This window comes from Musca domestica, unplaced genomic scaffold (assembly GCF_030504385.1).
Source record: "Musca domestica strain aabys unplaced genomic scaffold, Musca_domestica.polishedcontigs.V.1.1 1, whole genome shotgun sequence".
Taxonomy (NCBI): Eukaryota; Metazoa; Arthropoda; class Insecta; order Diptera; family Muscidae; genus Musca; species Musca domestica.
In genome coordinates, this window is record NW_026712114.1 from 36,899,734 (window position 1) to 36,913,918 (window position 14,185).

Sequence of the window (14,185 nt, forward strand, 5' to 3'; positions counted from 1 at the left end):
TATCTACCTTATTCCACCCAAAAATCGTAATCGATTGATCGATTAGTCAAAAGTCGGCCTACATATTCCTTATAATTACCATAACAAACAATACAAAAAAGAAAAAAGGAAGAAGTAATGTAATACCGGAGAATTTTGGATGATTTCATAAAAAACAATAATTTTTTTAAAACAAAACTACCTAAATTACAAAACAAAATGTCTTCATCAAAAGCCATTAACAATATGGGAATGGGCATTGTGGAACCTCAGGAACGGATGCACAATCTAATAAACTTTGGCAAAGTCAACGAAATTGATCCAAAACAATCAATCTATCGGTAAGTTAATCTTGAAATGTGACCAAAATAGGCGAATTCCAATTGGCTTTGTGGCAAACAGTGATTGTCTTGAGGAAAATTTGCATAACAAACAATTTGGCCGATAACCTTCTTCAATTGGCATAACTAAATTATGGAATGAGTGTAGAAGGTCCATCGAGACAAGGTCGTCGTCGTATGTGATGACCTTATTAGTAGCAGGTTATGTGAATCCTTTTGAAGGTTAGCCTCCTGTTGATAGTCGCCAAAAACAAAGCAAGGCAGTCCTTGAATGCAATGCTGCTACTTCACACAATGCGTGGCGGTAGTTATGTGTACTAATAATGCATTTTGTATTCTCTTGTGTCTTTCTTGCAGTTACTATCGTTCGGGCACGGAAATGTTACGCATGGCTCATGGTATGAAACATTTTGTTAAAAAAGTTTTTAAAATGTTTGTTTTTTTTTTCCTATAGAATTCTGTTTTGTTTTTAATGTTTTGTTATTGTTTACAAGTGCTGTATGGATGATTCATAGTTTCACACTTGCTATAATTGACTTATGGATCACTTGATATACCCCAGATATTTACATAAACATTATCTTTTATAAAATTATTGTTGATAGATTCACAAGTCACGCGTTTGTATTTTTAAACCCTACATTTAGAAAATCTGCTAGGTCGGTGAATCGTATCAATATTTTATTAGAACTAATACCATTAAGTCATACGTCTTATCGAGTGTTAAGGGAAATCTGCAAATGAGTTGATAGAGAAATTAATGTTTTTCTATTCATTGATTTTTAATAATATGAGATCTATATACACATTTTTGTCAACTGACGCTTTATTGATTAAAAAATACTTTAATATGTATATCCAAAATAGACTAACGATCCTCGAAGTAAACACTACTGCAATTTTCATATTCAAATTAAGTATCAGAAAAAATACTTTTAAGACGGAAAACAACAAATGTCACTAATTTGTTTACTTTTTACTAATTTTGCATATTTTATTTATAGAAGTTTGTACTTATCCTAGAAGTCGGCAATTTTAAAAATCTACATATGATGTTTTGGAAATACATCAGAAAGGCATCATTTTGATTTTCTCCTTAGTATCAGAAATGTATCCTTAAATGTCTACGAAAAGTGTCCAAATAGTTTATAACCACACTTTTTAAACTACTATTTAAAATACATCCAGTAGGTATTTCTCCTTTAGGAAAAATCCATAGGCCCTAGAATACAATATAGAAAACTTCACGAACTTTCCTAAAATAATCCGATAGATCAGGATTCTTAAATAAAATATCCTAATACATTTGAAAATAGTTCTTCAAAAATATTTGTGAAAAATTCTACACTTTCCTAATGGCTACAAGTATGCAGCTACATAGGAATTGACCCCACCACATTTTTGGCATACTAGGCTTCTTTTCCAAAAGAATGTGCCCAAAAGACTTGTGTCAGATCTAATATCAAGAATATTAATATAAGTTTCTAGCCGATTTGTTTAACATAGGGTCTGGATTCTGCGATACAATTCATTTCAAAACATCGTTTCTGGACTTTATAATTTCAGATTTGTCTGTCTGTTGTAATCACGCTATCTTTCGAACAAATTGAGATAAAAATTGTGCATACATGCATAGTGTACCAGTAGGCAGGTTAAGTTCGTAAATGGGCCATGCCGGTCCACGTTTTCGTATATAACATTATTCACTGGAATCGTTTAAAATTTCGTACTGGAAGATCCTGATGGGTACTACAACCTATGGTAAAAAATTTCGTATGCCGGTCCACGCCTTCGTATAGCCCCCATATAACGGTTACTCCCGATATTCGGTATTTTTATGATTTTAGCTACATTATTTATCGGAGTTATTCCCAATTTCGTATTTGAAGTTCGTAATGGGTATTGCAGTCTATGACAAATTGTTGTATGCAGTCCATGTCTTCGTATAGTCCCCATATAACGGTTTTCATTTAAGTGGTAGTTTTCGGATTTTTTTTTTTTGATATTTTTCAAGTTCCTTCGAAATGGTGGAGGGTTTTAAAAGTTCGGCCCGGTCGAACTTCGCTGCTTTTTTTTTCCTGTTTATCTATCAAACAGTTTAATACTTCAAAATATCTCTATGAAAACAACCGGAGAAATTTTACAAAACTACTTGCTATGCTTTAATAATAACTTACTTTTTAATTCCGTATATTCCCACATAGTTTCAAAACAATCATAACCGTTCTAATACTTCTCTATTATTTTTCTTACATAAAACTTCCAGTGTATTTGAACGAGAAAAATCATGAGAACGCTTTTATTTTATACATGAAATATTTGACACTATTTGTCGAAAAGATACGAACACATCCAGATTTTCCCAGCATTAAGTCGGAAATGAAAACCATCAATAAACTGATCAAGGAAGAAGTAATGCCTACATCAGAAAAATTACGACTCAAACTGCTGGATCGCTACCAGCGAGAATATGAACAATTTTTGGCAAATAAAGAGGCTGAGCGAGTGCGTGAATTGGAACGAGAAAAAGAACGACGGCAACGTGAAGCAGCATCAAATAATTCGACTCATGGCTCTTCTATAATACCCGCCAATCTGCACGTTCAAATCGATCCAGAAAATACACCATCCGCACCAGATTTGGGTCTACTCGATCAAGTGGTGTATCCCAATGATTTTCCCACAGGTGGTGGGCAAAAGAGTAATTTACTATTACCAAGTGATAGCGTGGACAGGGATAGCAAAGGCATGAGGTAAAAATACATTTTATTTAAGTATGAAATACAAATTTAATGTCAATTTCTTGAATCTTAAATTTTTTTTAGTATTCCCACAAAACCCTCATTTGATCGTTCACAAAAACCGCAGTACGAACGTTCGGATTCTTTGTTGGCTGGTTCCTTGCGCATGGTTGTCATACCACAAAATACAATGGATATTTTCCTACAGTTGGCCAAATCGAATACGGCAAAAAATATTGAAACTTGCGGCATATTGGCTGGTTCATTGGCCAAAAATCGCTTGCACATAACCCACATTATAATACCCAAACAACATGGCACACCCGACTCGTGTAATACCATGAATGAAGAAGAGATATTTGAAATACAAGATGATCAGAATTTAATAACGTTGGGATGGATTCATGTGGGTTTTTTATGGTACAGAAAATTTAAATTTGAATACTATTTTTTGTTTGTGTTACAGACACATCCAAGCCAAACAGCATTTTTGTCTTCGGTGGATCTACACACTCAATTGGCCTATCAGTTAATGATGCCCGAAGCTATTGCTATCGTCTGTGCGCCCAAATATCAAACGTAAGTTTTGTAAAAATGTTCAACACTATATAATAAGAGACTATAAGCTTCTTAACATCCCTGTGCAATGAGTGTTCATTTTACTTAAGCTGTTTAATTAGAATGTATTCTCACTAACATCAAAAGAAATTACCTTCTACGATACTAAGTCATCTTTCTTTTTACCGTTTACCTCGAAACAACACCCTTTCGACAAGAGTTCCAAACCAAGTTACATGTTTTCGTTTTGGGAAATTATTATTCGGAATGCTTACTACCATTTCTTTTGGATGGACCTTAAGCAAAAAAAGTATTGCACCATCAGTATTTTGGTATATTAGTAATCACTTGAACTAGCCAGTTTAGTGAAGAGTGTTGGTTCCGACTTATAGAAGAGGGTAAGCTCTTACGTCCTTTTCAGTTAAAATATTTTCCTAGGAAGCATCCTTCCTCCACATTAATCTTCAAACACAAGTTTTATGAATTGGCCTCGAGGCCCTAGCATCTAGAACATGTTGATAATCTTATCTACGAAGGATCGTTACAGAGATGCAAATTTTAACTATTAAAGTTAAATTGTATTTGTGCAGGATTTTACTGAAGATATTAAGAAAACAGATATTCGGCGGCGAAGCCGTGAAACAGCCTGCTAGTTAAATGTTCTCATTTTTATACCCTCCACCATAGTATGGGGGGTATATTAAGTTTGTCATTCACTCTAGGTTCAGAAGGAAATGAAGTAGGTTGATAACATTTTACTCATATTATATATGTATATTATGTCTGCAGGACATTTGGTATTGAGAATGGGCCATGTAGGTCCACGTTTTGATATAACCCCATAACGGCACCTCCAGATATTCGAGATATTAAATTTGGTATTTGAAGTTCGTAGCGGATACTACAGCCTATGCCAGAAAAAGGTCTATGCAAGTCCACGCCTTCGTATAGCCCCCATATAACGGATTCTTCCGATATTCGGTATTATGATGATTTTAGCGACATTATTTACCGGAATTGTTTCAAATTTCGTATTTGAAGTTCGTAATGGTTACTCAGCCTAAGACAGAACATTTTCTGTGCAGGTACACGTCTTCGTATAGCCTCCATAAAACGGTAGCTCTCGATATTCGGTATTTTGATGATTTTAGCTACATTATTCACCGATTTTTTTAAGTTTCGCATTTTAATATTGTAATAGCTTATGCTAAAAGTTACCTATGCAGGTCTATGTCGTCGTATAGACCCTAATATAACAGCTACATTCGGTATTTGTAAGATTTTAACAGCATTTCTAACGGATTTTATTGCTTTTGAGAATTGCCAAATGGTCGAGGGTATTCAATGTTCGACCCGCCCGAACTTACAGCTTTTTTATTTGTTAAAATTGAAATTAGAACAAATTCAAAATATATTTTTAAGTTATTATGTAGATTTTGATCACATCCAGATCGGAATACGTGGTTTAGGTTTTTCTTGAATCATATGAGGACATGCAAATGTAGTTTAATTTTGCCAGGAAATATTAAAAATTTAAGTAAAAAATAATTTAGATTCTTTATTTTCATTGCATCGTTAATGATTTTGGATCTTTTTTCAATTTCAGTACTGGTTTCTTTATACTTACTCCAAACTATGGTCTGCACTACATTGCTGAATGCCGGCAGTCAGGCTTTCATCCGCATCCAAATGACCCGCCTCTATTTATGGTAAAATTATATTTTTAATGTTTACATTATGTATCAGAACTTATCTGTACTTCTATTTCATAATACCTTTTATAGGAAGCCCAACACATACAAATGGATGCCGGACAAAAAATAAAAGTTGTCGATTTACGAAGATAGTTCCAGGAATTTTATGTCTAAATGGAAAAGGACAGATAGACTACAGAAAATACAGAGAGAGTCAGCAATATTGTAAATTTCCAAAGAAAACTATGAAACGAATTTAAATTTGAATACAAAATTAAAGAAAATTGGCATAAAAGTACTTCTTCACTACACGAAATGGAAATTTCTTGTAATCTCAGCTAAAGCAAAAACAAAAAATTGGCTAAAACAAAATTAAACTATTAACATTTTTTGGCTTCAAAAGGAAACAACAACAAAAATAACCAAAACTACTAAATTATTATTGTGCAAACATTATATACCTATATTTATATTTTAAACTTTAGTAAAACAAAAGTGCTTTAATTGACAAAAAAAGAGAAATTGAACTAGAGAAAACATGAAATGAAATCAAAAAGAAATACACACACACACAGACATAACTTACACACTTAAATTTATTACCAGAATAAAAATAAAAAAATAAAATAAGTGTGTTAAGCAAAAACAACTATTGAAAATAGTTAAGAAACCAGCAACAAATACGTATTGATGACACTTGATATTTTTCGAGAATGTATTTATGTCTAGTTTATAAATAAATAACAATAATTACTAACAACAACAACAGAAAAGAGTAGAAGACAAAAAGCATTAAAAAAATATTTTATTTTTTAAATTTAACGCATATTTTGCCTATCTTAGCATTTGCTCTACTTGGAATTTCTTGTCGTATTAAATAGCTTTATATTAACTTCTATTAACAATTTATTTTTATACTAATCTATTATAAGATAGTTTGGCAAAATCAAAATTAACTTTAAATTATTGTTAAGTAGTTTCCTCCTGGGCTGAACAAATCCAATTTGAGAATACATTTAGATAATTTATTTTTTGAAATCTTTTCCAGAGCTAAGTATTCACAGGTGAATTTAAAATTTCAAAAACTAACAAAGTTAACGAAATTGTTCTACAAAATTCTCTCAGCCTATAAAGGATATAACGTTTATAATTAAAAATCTTTACATTTATTTTTCTATGGATGTTATAAATTTTATGTTAAGCTTAGCCTTATTTTGTTATCTCATTTATAACTTGTTTTGTTTGGCATATATATAGTGTATATACACAACAAAATAATTTGTTAAACACTTTAATAATAAAATAATACTATTTATTGCTGATGACAAATGTTTGTCATTTATTGTGGAATTACTGTTGTTAACGGTGTATTGTCATCCGAAAATTTATAATGGGCCTATATGAATGACTACTAAAATTCATTATCCATAAATCCTCTTCGAAAGAACCTGCAAAAACTCACCAATACAGGGTGAGATGAAAAACCTGCAACCAACTTCAGACTGCTGTCCTTTCCAAGCCACTTGTCCGACAGCTGCTAAAATTTTTCCGGTGACAGCTCAATATAGTGTTTACAAGCGTACAATAGCATTTTGGTGAGGATTTTCCAGGAAAAATGTTATTCGTGATGAAATTCAAGCATGATAGTGTGATTTCTTTATTTTTGGCTGGAAAACCACAAGTGGCTATCGTTAGAGCACTTCAGCATTTAAGTGTGAATGAATCTTTTGTGTCTCTTCGCTAATTACCTTGACACTGGTATCGTAGTAGACGGAAGAAAACAACATCAGCAGAAATGGTTCGAAAAGTAAAGAAGCGACTTGATCGAAACTCAAGCGCCCGCAGTGACCGAAAAATGGCTCGTGAGCTGAACATATCGCAATATTCCATTCGGCAAATATTGAAAAATGAGCTCGAGGTAAAGCCATTGAAATTCCAAAAAGTGCAAGAACTCACACCGCAACAAAAAGAAAATAGATTCGAAAGATCTAAAGCATTGCTTCGCTTGGTCGAAAGTGGTGAACAGCCGAATTTGGTTTTCGATGAGAAAACATTCGTTGTCCATCAGTTTGTACACAAACAAAATAATCGTGTTTACTTGCCAAAGAGGCCTGCTGAAAATGTGCACCTTCAAGGGCCGGGCATGTTGATGGTGTGGGCCGCCATAACAGCCGATGGTCGCTCTCCGCTCGTATAAATCGACCGCGGCATCAGAATAAATTCCGAACATTATCGTTTTGAGGGTGTATTAAAGCCATTCCAACAGGAGTCATCCCACTAAGCACGTGCCACCCAAGACTGGCCATAATTCGTGGCAAAGGTGACCAATTCGAACAAATTTTAACTAAATCTTAAATTTGATACTGTTCATTCAATAAAATTAAAAAAAAAATGTATTTTATGGTGTTTGACTTTGTTATCTCACGCTGTATATGATATCATCTTTATTTCCTTCTCAATAATTTGAATAAACAAGTTTTCTCACCACTGTGCTTATTAAAATTATTTTTAGTCATAGAACCTAAATGTTTAGGCGTATTTCCAGTGTTTCATACCACAATTGTTGTGATAAAAATAAAATTCCATCAGCTGTTGGACGAGCATGCGCTTTTGAAAAGGCATCAGAAACCTTCAGTCTTTAGGAATTCATGAGAGTGAGAAAATCCATCCATATTAGAAGTTTCGACATTCCGATAGTCATCCATGTAGATTTGTGTTGCACATTAATGTTATATTTACAGTTGAGGATATAAGTGTGTGCTTCAGAAAAGTTAGATTTAAGGAGTTGGGCAAATATCACCTTGCTTAAAATTGTAATGATGAAATTAAATACAACATTTCAGATCTATTACTTCAACCAATGCCAAATTTAGTATTATTTAGTTCGTTTCGAACAGTTAAAGTACATATTTCCAAAACAATGTCCATATATCAAACTCAGATACCAATAGTAACCGTAATATAATATTTCAGAATTTCAACTCTTTAATTTCCCCTATTACCAAATTTTGTACCATTTAGTACAATTATAGTTGACATTTCCAAAACCATCTCTATATCTTATCAAATTTCAAGATACCAACTCTATCCCTTCAACAAATACCAAATTTAGTACTATTTAGTAATTTTCGCAAAATGATAGTACAAATCTTCAAAACCACCTCCATCGTATATCTAGTTTAGTGCCACTTAGTTCTTTTCGAACAATTATAATACACATATCCAACCAAGAGACACCAAGAGTGAAAATTTAAGGATTCCAGCTTTATTACTTCAACCAATACCAAATTTAGTACTGTTCGTACAATTATAGTACACATTTCCTAAACCACCTCCATATCTCAATTCCAAACACCAACAGAGGCCTCAATATCAAGTTTGAAGATTCCAGCCTCTTTTCCAGCCTTTACACAATACCAAATTTAGTACCATTTAGCACTTGTACAAGTATAGGATGCATTTCCAAAACACCACAAATTCTCAAACACAAAATCTAAATTTAAATATAAAATTTCAGAATTTTATGTCTGTCCCAAATAGCAAATATAGTATCATTCAGTACTTCTCGCACAGTTACAGGATGAGAAAAAAAACTGCAATAAAGTCAAACGCCATAATGTTTACATTTTTTTTAATTTTATCGAACAAAAGCAAAAAATGTCGGAAATAGCATCAAATTTTAGAATAAGTTTAGATTTGTTCGAATTAGTCACCATTGGGACGAATTATGGCCTTCAACCGGTCAATGAAACCGTCACATGCTGCCCGAATGTTGCTCTGCTGTATTTTGGCCCATTCATGGCGAAGCACTTGCTTGAGGTGATCGACACTTTGGTATTTTTAAGTGTCAATCCTGCTTTCCAAAATACTCTAGACACAATAGTCCATCGGATTGGTATCCGGAGATTTTGGTGTCTATAGTGCGTTGGAAATGAAGAAAGGAATCTAATTTTGTAACCATTCTTGGGTGGCGTGTGCTAAGTACAAAGGCTTTGATACACCCTCCAGAATATTTTAGCGATAATATTTGGCATTTATTCTGATGCCACGGTCGATTTATATGAGCGGAGAGCGACCATCGGCTGTTATGGAGGCCCACACCATCATCATGGCTGGCGCTTGAGTTCTGGTGGCCAACCGAAGGTTCAACTAACCTCTTTGGCAAGTAAACACGATCATTTTGTTTGTTTACAAACTGCTGGACAACGAATGTTTTCCCATTTTGAGGCCACTATCGTTCAAGTCGCTTCTTTGGTTTTCGAACCATTTCTGCTGATTTCTTCCGGGATACGCTACCAGTATCACGGTAAAGAGCGATGGTACGAGACGCAAAAGATTTATTTAAATGCTGAAGTGCTCTAACGATAGCCACTTGTGGTTTTCCAGCCAAATATAAAGAAATCACACTATCACGCTTGAATTCCATCATGAATAACTTTTGTTCTGGAAAATTCTCACCAAAATGCTTTTGTACGCTTGTTAACAATATAATGAGCTGTCACTGGAATAATTTTAACAGCTGTCGGACGAGTGGCTTAGAAATGCAAACGAATATATTCATTTTGTGATACTAACATAATCCTTATCGAAGTCATATCATGCTCTACACAGCAATGTTAAATAAGCATAGTGGTGTAGGGTATTATATAGTCGGCCCGCCCGACTTTTGACCTTTCCTTATACTTATACTCAAGTTACAAACTTACCTGAGTATATGCAAATTAAAATTCCAAACTCTTTAAATCGAGAATTACTTTTGCCCCTCACTGTAAGCCACAGAATTGCATGCTATGCAGACCCAGGAATGTTAATTAACAGAGAGCCAAAGAACTTTTGGTTTAACAGTTCAAGCCATCATTGCCTATGAAGGCTGATTCTTTCTGTTTCTTCAATCAGTTCTTCGTGGTTGGTCATCGTTGTCAAGTGTTGAGCGCTTACAAAACGAAAATTATCGAAATAATCACTCGTGCGGTATTCACACCTAACGAAATTACGGTATAAAATTTTTGCTAAAACAGCAACAAAGTGAAACACCACTAGAAAGCTGAAAAAAGATATAGAGAGGAAGAGAGTGAGAAAATAGGAAAAATAAATAAGAAAAGTTGGAAAATTCTTTTTTTTTTCAGTTATTGTGTGTAGAAATTTTGAAGCGATTATGCTAGGAACACAATTGGAGCGAACGACGAATTTCACCCTACGCGGCGACAAAATGAGCCGCGAAAATTCGTCGTATGGAACACAATACCGACGAAATTATAAAACAGCTGATGAAGTTGTTTACTTTTTGCTCATTTGTTGACTACAATGAATTATACAAGAACACATAATTCTTTACGTTCTCTATTATAATTTCACTTATGTCCATCTTCTCTATTATAAATTCACTGATATCCATCTTCACTCAGGCGCAAGTACACAAATAAATAAACAAATTAATTATGTTTTTTTTTTTTATACGAGTAACAGATAGTAGAGTGACCATAACAAATTTTAAAGTAAAAAGTAACTTTATTTACTAAAACACATAAAATTCGTACAAGTATGGCCACCTTGTACTGTTTTGTTCGCCGGTCGCCGGCGTATGAAATAGAAATAAAGCTAATTGAGTTCGCGGCGACCGACGAAATTTTCGCCGGTGCCGTGATTGTGTGCACTTCCATATACACATATGTGTTTTATTTTTGACGACGAACATACGCCGCGAAAAAATTCGTCGTTCGCTCCAATTGTGTTCCTAGCATAAGAAAGTTTTAAAACAGCAACAACAACAAGCAATAAAATAAATTGATAGGGATTTGCCTAATTAATCCCTTGTCAGTGAAGAAGAGAGAGAGAGGCCAGCCCTCATCCCGTTCTTATTCAGTGTGATTTTCAGTGTTAATAGCAAAGTGAATGTTCTAGGAGTTTTTAAAAAGGCAAACAAAAATATAAGCTTAAAATATTTTCCTGCGGTTGTGGAAGTGCGAAAAAAAGGAATCCACAGCTGGAAGCAACTCGTAACCAATTAAAAAAGAGATCAAGTTGTAATTATCCCGAGAAAACTTGGAAACCTATACTTCTTTCTTCGATTGAGGCCATCAAACCGAAACAACCAACCAACCATCTCAGCCGACCGACCATCAACCCCACTTGTCAAACAAAAGTTATAATGTTTAATAATTTTTGTCCACTTGATTGGATAATACAGCCAGTTCAATGTCAAGATGTAAGTTCACCATACCCACACAAACTTAAACTAACTATTTTGTTGTATTTGTTTTTTTTTTGGGGAAATTAGAAATATTTTCCTCCTTGTGTTATTTGTTCGATTCAAAAGCCTTCTACAATTTACCACCACTCCTTTCAACCTTTTTTTGTATTCTTCTTTTGTATCCCCTCTTTAACAGTATTTCTTAATGTCCCCCTCTTTTTGGTTTGTATTCTGTTTATCCACTGTTTTGTTTTTGTCATTGTTTATTGATTTATGTAGCGAGAGAGAGGAGCTTGCGGAGAGAGCTGAGGTCGAAAAACTGAATTGAGTGATATAAAATGAGAAGAAGAGGAAAAGAGAGAGAGAGTGCGAGGTGTTATTGTGTATTTTTTGTTTTTGTTTGTTGTGCTTTTGATGTCCGTGTCCTGTGTTGGAATCCTTTTATTATTTGACTGTGTGAGGATTGTGTGATTGTTTACTATTGTTGTTGTTGTTTCCCTTTTATGTGCCAGTCACTGTCACTGGCATTTCAAATACTGATGGTTTGCCTGCAATTGTCATTCGGTCTTTGATTTTATGACAGTTTCAATTTGTTTTTATTTGTGCCCTACACTATTCTTTATTGAAACTTGCCGGTATTTTGTGTTTTTTGTTTATGTAAATAGTGGGGTATGCAGAATTAAAACAAAAACAAAACGGAAAATCATTAAACTGGAACCGGGTTTATATAAATATATAGGGGTTCCATAATGGAAAACCTTACAAGTTATGAAACAATTTTGAAAACAAACAAGTATGCAAAGGCTACAGTCGAGAGGGGCCGATCGTTGAATACCCTACAACACTATAATAAACCATACAGTTTATATAGGCGAGATACTCGAAAGAATTCCACAAGATATGTGACAAATAATAAAAGAAAACCATCAAGATTCGTTCTCTAATTTTCGAATAATAGCAACTTAAACTAATTTTCTCATTTCGAATTTATTGGTAGATGTTGCACGTAAATGGTCTTCCTAGATCTGGACCAATATTTCTCAAAGACCTATAATCTCTCAGAAGTTGCAAAAGATTAACATTTATTATTGGTTTTTGACTAAACCGCATCTATATGAGATACAGACATTTGACTATATACTTCAACGAAATCAGCCTTAACGAAAAAGTCAGAAGTGCGTCTTTCCTGTATTTGTGAATTCTCCAAAAAGTCCCTGGAATGGACATTTTCGTATTTTGTCTACAAAAGTTGGCCTAAATATATGGAGATCATCTCCAAAAAGAGTAGGCTTCTATTCTGACCCTTATCTTATCCCCATGCAAAATTTCGTAAGGATCGGGCCATAAATGCGATCTGTATATGATATCCTGATATCCCAACTACTTAGTTTTGTTAGCTGTAGAAAAATTACCAAATGTTTAATTCAAAATGAAAATATGCCAAAAATATGACAAAATTGAAAAAAAAAATATGAGAAAATGTTACAAAATCAATATTTTCATCTTTAGAGAGATATTTTTATGCGATTTTTAGACGTTTTTTCTTTCCTGCCAAGAGGCCATTCTGAATTAATGAGAACTGTCGAAATCAGTTCAGCCGTTCTCAGCATATATAAGATCTTTCAAGCATATCTTCTTTGATAGACATATATATCGCACATATTTTGCTATATATCCGACTTGTTGGATGTTACCATCAATGTAAAGGTCAGAAGTAACCTTGTGATGGCTTTGTGATTTCGCCGGGATTCACGGTTTAATGAAAAATTTTGAATTTTTTCAACACAAAAGATATGGTCTATTTTACCCGCTAAATATTATCCGATGACCACCCAAATTGGTAGGCTTCTTCCCTGCCCTAAACACTAGCTACATACGAAATTCCGCGTCGATTGGTCTATAATTGCGATTGTATAGCTACTGCAAAATCCGACATTTTTCAGTATTTGGTTCATTTCAACCCCTAAACATTTGGCGATCATCTCCAAAAGCAAAAGGGTTCTATTCTGGTCCAAGCCCCACCTACATTCTAAATTTCGTGAAGATCGGGCCATAATTGCGACCTGTAGAGTTATTACAAATTAACATGGACAGACGGACAGACGGACAGACGGACGGACGGACGGACGGACGGACGGACGGACATACATAGCTAGATCGACTCAACTCGACGAGATAGGAAGATCCATATATACTTTCCTATGTGGGAAACCAATATTTCGTAGTGTTACATAATTTTTGTCCCAATCAAACTTATAATACCCCCAACACATAGTGTTGTAGGGTATAAAAATAAGGCATTCAATAATGCCAAAAATCTGGGATAACCGTTATGTGAAGGATATATACTAAAGATGGTATTCTTTATTTTATAAACATCAGGAAGAGCATAAATTGTTTTGACTTGCCAAAAATCATAATCTGGAAAAGTTCGCTAGTTATCACGGTTTGTGGAACTAATCTATCTTCTATATATTTTAAAGAGTAGAGAAATAACTGACTGACAGAAATTTTGGACAAGGGTCATTTTGGTGGATAGTTTGAGTGGAGTTGAGAAATGGGAAAATTGAGATTTAAGAAATTTATACTAAAAGGTACGAAAAGTACCAAAAAATTAATACCTTGTATTGGAAAAACGCAATGAGCTAGAATTTTGAAAGTTGGAGTCACTGATGGAGTGTG

General features: G+C 34.1%; 2 protein-coding genes across 3 annotated transcripts in view; both read left to right on the plus strand.

Moving 5' to 3' along the window:
* The first annotated feature begins 69 nt into the window (after positions 1-69).
* LOC101896642 (STAM-binding protein) lies at positions 70-6,608 on the plus strand. Its single transcript, XM_005183768.4, has 7 exons — positions 70-320; positions 678-718; positions 2,587-3,073; positions 3,146-3,467; positions 3,528-3,640; positions 5,226-5,328; positions 5,404-6,608. Exons 1-7 carry the CDS (start codon positions 199-201, stop codon positions 5,464-5,466), a joined length of 1,251 nt encoding a protein of 416 aa, XP_005183825.1. The 5' UTR covers positions 70-198; the 3' UTR covers positions 5,467-6,608.
* A 4,469-nt stretch (positions 6,609-11,077) lies between these two features.
* LOC101896822 (calcium-binding mitochondrial carrier protein Aralar1) overlaps positions 11,078-14,185 on the plus strand; it is a 79,681-nt gene continuing 76,573 nt past the window's right edge. The window contains exon 1 of one of the 2 annotated variants that reach the window (XM_059122361.1): positions 11,078-11,518. In XM_059122361.1, coding sequence (XP_058978344.1) covers positions 11,462-11,518 — 57 coding nt within the window. In that variant the 5' untranslated portion in view covers positions 11,078-11,461. The remainder of the gene's footprint in view (positions 11,519-14,185) is intronic. The other variant, XM_005183769.4, reaches the window with a different exon arrangement.

Excerpts from the sequence above, each read along its gene's own strand:
- LOC101896642 (XM_005183768.4), top strand. The coding sequence starts at position 199 with ATGTCTTCATCAAAAGCCATTAACAATATGGGAATGGGCATTGTGGAA. Across the intron at positions 3,074-3,145 it reads AGGGATAGCAAAGGCATGAG|TATTCCCACAAAACCCTCAT; the intron begins GTAAAAATACAT and ends AATTTTTTTTAG. Across the intron at positions 3,641-5,225 it reads TGTGCGCCCAAATATCAAAC|TACTGGTTTCTTTATACTTA; the intron begins GTAAGTTTTGTA and ends TTTCAATTTCAG.